At 32.3% G+C, this 5,461-nt stretch overlaps 1 protein-coding gene across 2 annotated transcripts in view; it reads left to right on the forward strand.

Moving 5' to 3' along the window:
* LOC111711183 (homeotic protein ultrabithorax) overlaps window positions 1-5,111 on the forward strand; it is a 55,152-nt gene extending 50,041 nt beyond the window's left edge. For both annotated transcript variants that reach the window (XM_023485463.1, XM_023485464.1), the window contains 3 exons: window positions 1,054-1,117; window positions 1,863-1,988; window positions 3,007-5,111. In XM_023485463.1, coding sequence (XP_023341231.1) covers window positions 1,054-1,117; window positions 1,863-1,988; window positions 3,007-3,133 — 317 coding nt within the window. In that variant the 3' untranslated portion in view covers window positions 3,134-5,111. The remainder of the gene's footprint in view (window positions 1-1,053; window positions 1,118-1,862; window positions 1,989-3,006) is intronic.
* Window positions 5,112-5,461: the final 350 nt, after the last annotated feature.

The raw sequence follows: 5,461 nt of genomic DNA on the forward strand, positions 1-5,461 counted from the left end.
TGGGTTGTGTGTTGGGTAGGGGGCTGGGCGGTTCCAGGGCTGTTTGAGTTTTTTAAAAGATAATAATCAAACTAAAACTATTTTCTTAACAAAAAACTTCTTTTGGATAAAATCCATTAAAGTTTAGTAAATTATTATCAAAACTGTCAGTGCAAGTTATATATGATATACAATATATTATAAACATTATACATTATAAAGTTTAGATTTATAGCTATAGGCCGTATTTACCTACTCTTAAAGGGAGTGTTCGCGAAAAATTAAAGGGGTATAGGCTTACGGCGAAAAATAAGCGCTTTTGATCACTCCTAGTCTTACTTCTATCTGTTGCGTCTATAAGGAGAAAATTGTTAAAAAACGACTCACGCTAATCCAAAAAGTTGCAACATTCAACTCGCATCGTAAAATAATCAATTTAATTCCAAACAAATCATTCAGATATTACAATTACAAACAATAGTCATCGATTACTTTTCGACGCATTCGTATATAGCTGATATTTTTGATTTTGTTTTTTAAATTCATATTTCACTGGCACTGGATTTTCGAACATTCCTGGAAAATATGGAATGTCGTCTTTATCATCAAAAATCCTCAAAACAGGAATAAATGTTTTTAAAAGTAACTATAAGATCATGAAAAACAATAAATATTATGAAATATCAACTATATACGAATGCGCCGAAAAATAATCGATGATTATTGGTTGTAATATTTGAATGATTTGTTTGGAATTAAATTGATTTTTTTACGATCCGAGTTGAATCTTGCAACTTTCTGAACTTGTATGGACGCAGCGTTCTTCAGCATGAGTCGTGTTTAACAATTTTCTCCTTGTAGACGCAACAGATAGAAGTAGCGATCAAAAGCGCTTTTTTTCGCAGTAAGCCTATACCACCTTTCATTTTTCGCGAACACTCCCTTTAAAATAAAATTTATTTCAACTGCATGCTTCTTATCATGCTCGTTATTAGCTAGTCAAATGTTGGAATTTAAAGTATTTTTTTGGATATTTCTTTTTGCTTCTTATTATTAAAGAAATATTTGTTTCAGGTGGAACACATCTTTTTGGAGGAGCTAATGGTCTTAGACGTAGAGGGAGACAAACATATACAAGGTAACTATCTAGCTATTCAACTAGCAATCTGACTAGATATCTAGCTATTCAACTAGCTATCTGACTAGATATCTAGCTATTCAACTAGCTATTTGACTACCTATCTAGTTATTCAACTAGTTATCTGACTAGCTATCTGACTAATTATCTAGCTATTTAACTAGCTATCTGACTGGCTATCTAGCTATTCAACTAGCTATCTGACTAGCTATCTAGTTATTCAACTAGTTATCTGACTAACTATCTGACTAACTATCTAGCTATTTAACAAGCTATCTGACTGGCTATCTAGCTTTTCAACTAGCTATTTGACTAGCTATCTAGTTATTCAACTAGTTATCTGACTAACTATGTGACTAACTATCTAGCTATTTAACTAGCTATCATACTAATTAACCAACTTTTTAACTATTTATCTAGCTGCTATCTAATTTACTGACCAACTATTCAACTATTTATCTAGCTAACCAACAAACCAAATGATTGTCTATAAGCTATCAGACTAACTAAACAACTGTTTATCAAACTAACCAACTATTTATCTAGCTAACCAACTAACCAAATGATTGTCTAGCTATCAGACTAACTAAACAACTATTTATTAAACTAACCAACTATTTATCTAGCTCTCTGACTAAGTAAAAGAGAATCTATCTAAACCAACCGAACTTTTATCTATCTATCTATCTTTCTTCCCTACCTCTCCGACCCCCTGTATGCTACGACGAACCCTGAGATTATCTAGGTACCAAACCCTGGAGCTGGAGAAGGAGTTCCATACTAACCATTACCTCACGCGGAGACGAAGAATAGAGATGGCTCATCAACTCTGTCTGACAGAGCGACAGATCAAAATTTGGTTTCAAAACAGGTAAATAACATATATTTTTTCTATTTATTTAAACAAGCAAAGAATAAGAAAAAATTATGTTTTTGGCTTAGCAATCATCCCTTTCTTACAATTCTCACAATTTTCTCCATCCATAGAAAACTCCCAGTTAAAAAAATCAATTTCAGATTACAAATAAGGATATCTTTATCATTCTTAATCAGGCAAAGGTTCAAAGGGTGCCGTTGAGAATCTAAAATGCCACTAGGAGAGGGTCCCTTGAAAGTATGTCAACTGTCCCTTTCAGCAGTAGAAATAAAAAATAGGCGATGCCTAAAATTAAAAAGAAATAATATTTCTACAAAACATTGTGTATATTTTTCTAGGGGACTTCTACCTAAAATCTCACTGAACCTCCTTAAAACTGTATAATTCCGGAGAAAAACTTTCACTTTTCTTTAACTGATTTTTTTCATTCTGTATAATATTTTTTATTATATTTTGTATTATATTTTGTATTATGTTTTGTATTATATTTTGTATTATAATTTGTATTTTGTTTTATATTTTAGCGTTGACATAAAAAATCTCAAATTAGGTTTGAACAAACACCTTGTCCTAACAGTTGGGCAAAAAAAGTTATTTCTAAATTTTGTAAATAATTAACTTTTAAACCGAAATATGCATAAACATTGAGCGGGGGTTGAAAATTTAACCAAAACCTAATTTGCAAAAAATATGCTAATTATCTGGCAATAAAGTTTTTCAAGTGCAAAATCTGGCGTGATGGGAACAATTTGAAATTTTTATTTTTGTGCTCAATATTGTACATAAAGCGAGCTGGGTTATAGTTTGCAGGCAACTCGCGGGAACTCTTTTTCGTCCATTGAATGTTTGCATTTTTAGTTTTCAATGTGAAAACACGCAACTTCTGCATAATTTAGTGGTTTCAAATTGGCAAAATAACGCACTTTTTGCACAGTTCACAAACTGGGCAGCAGATGAAAATTGCAACATTTGAAGAATTAAAAACTTTTATTTACAATTCGTTTTTTTTTAGGAGAATGAAATTAAAGAAGGAGATCCAAGCGATCAAGGAGTTGAATGAACAGGAAAAGCAGGCTCAAGCAGCCAAAGCAGCAGCTCAAGCTGTTCAGCAGTGTGATCAAGGCCAAGAGCCCGCCTAACCAAACCAAACCTCGCCTGTCTCCGGAATCCGCGAAAATTCAGGTTTCGCGGATTTTTTCCATTCCTAATCCTGTGGATAATCCAGAGAAAAAAAGACTTACAGGGATCCTAATCTCATACCTAGAATTAGTGGATTTAGAAAGGGACTAGCGGAGATATGGTTAGCGGAAACTGGAAAGGATAAACCGCTAGGCGAGATATAAAAGTACTCTGAGTACTTTATTTAGTACAAAGTGAGTCGGACTACTAGTGAAAATTGCAAGAGAGAGAATGTCGAATAAACTTTTCATTGCTAAGTGCTGATTAATGTTCATCATGAACCAGACGAAACCCCTAATATCTCAAGTTGTATCCAACCCACTATACCTATCACACGTGAACGAATATACGTAATAAATAACGTTCCAAATACATAGTCAAAACATTTTTTGCCGGCTTTATATATACATACATTCTTAGTGCAAACACAAATTATCTAATAAGTCAAATTAAGAAAAATATCTCGGAGGAGTTTTTTAATGTTTAAATTATGATAAGTAACCAATTTGAGGTATTTTCCCACCTATCTAAATCGAATCAGACTGAAAAATTAATTCCAATTTTTAAAAAATGAGTTTAGAATTTAAGATTGGCAACAAAAAAAGTTTTTATCGTTGAAATTTATCTTCAAATTAGGACAAAATATTTTCTAAAATTGTAAAAAATAAAAAGTCCCCCTACCATTCCAAGTCTCCCCCCCTTCCAATCCTGTCTCTAGTCACCCCTCAAAGTTCCATGATCTTTCAGAAATAGTTTAAAGCGCAAAAACATGAAAGGGATACCTCACTAATTTTGTGGCGAGGTGGAAGTTTATTTTGTGACGCGTTTCTTTAATTTCAATAATATCTATAATTCCATATTTGTTTTGATAATATTACAACCAGTGAACTGTATCCAGAACTAGGGAGGGGGTGCAGGGACGTCATGAGCCCCGCCAAATGGTCTCCAAGCCTGTGGATTCGCAGATGTGTATTTAAAATGACCTGGCGCTACCTCTATCCTTTAGAATAAATATTATATGTAGAAGTTATGTATAAAAAATATTTTAATAGTTATGCTCTTCGGATATTGAAGAAAACACTGCATAACTATTTAATGATTGAATATGTTTTTTTAAAACGTTATTTATTACTTCTACAATATTATTATAACGTTTAAGGGTAGCGCCCGATCATTTTTAATACTCATCTGCTAATACGGAGGCTCGGAGAAACATTTTGTGGGGCTCATGGCGTCCTGTAGCCCCTCCCTCCCAGAACTAGAGTTATGTAAACCATGTATCCTCTGTACATCCCGGAGTCTAGAGTTTAACCTCCGGAAACTAATATCAAGTTCAAAAGGTCTCCGAACTTAAGTTTGGATTTTTTTCTCCACTTAAGTAGGGACTGTCCAACTTAATGTCAGTTTTAGCTGAACAAACTGCAGATTCTGTCAAATGATCAATACAGGGTGGTATTGATACGACAACTGATAAATTTCCAAATGATAAGATGTTTTATATTTGGATGTTTTTAAAGTCTAAAAGATTTAATTTGTAAATCTATTTATGTATGCAAATTATAGCTTTAAGTTCTAAAGCAACCAAAATAAAATTTACTATAGACAAAAATGTCGTGAGTATTCTGAACCACCCTGTATATTCTGCTCATATGTTCCTATGTTAAAACAGTATTTAAAATATATTAAAAATGTTTCATAAAATGGGAGCAGAAGAATATATTTTCAGAAAACATTAACAAATTGAAAACATTTTATTTCATTCCTAATTGGCTATTTATTAGAATTGACAAGTTTTCTAGTGCCAAAAGTAAAGTGTTAGCTTTGCAAAATACTTTTTTTTGCAAAACTTGTATTTTCTTGACGGCGCAAATAATTTATAACTGTTTTTTTCTTGCCTTATTATATTGTGTATAGTGTTGTAAAAATAGGTTTAGCATTTTTTCAGGATTTCTTTAAATCTTGAAAACTCATCTTTTTACCTTGTTGTTATTAATGATTTAATAAACATTCATGTATTTGAACATATTTTTATTACATTTGTTTTAAATAAAAAAAAAAGGTTTGAAAGAGAACAGTAAATCAAAGGTTGCCAGCTCTCGCGTAGAAAACGATGACTGAAACACTAAAGTTAATAGCAAGTGATTTGATATTTCTAAAAGTTGTATATCTAGGGCTACAAAGTTAGAGAGGTGAAATTTAAGGACAAGGTTTTAAATACGACTGAGTCAGCAGACTGGATTTATGTGAAAAAAGTAGCAAAGAGTGGCAAAAAAGAATGGTAAAAAATG

Source organism: Eurytemora carolleeae, unplaced genomic scaffold (genome assembly GCF_000591075.1).
Source record: "Eurytemora carolleeae unplaced genomic scaffold, Eaff_2.0 scaffold232, whole genome shotgun sequence".
NCBI lineage: Eukaryota > Metazoa > Arthropoda > Copepoda > Calanoida > Temoridae > Eurytemora > Eurytemora carolleeae.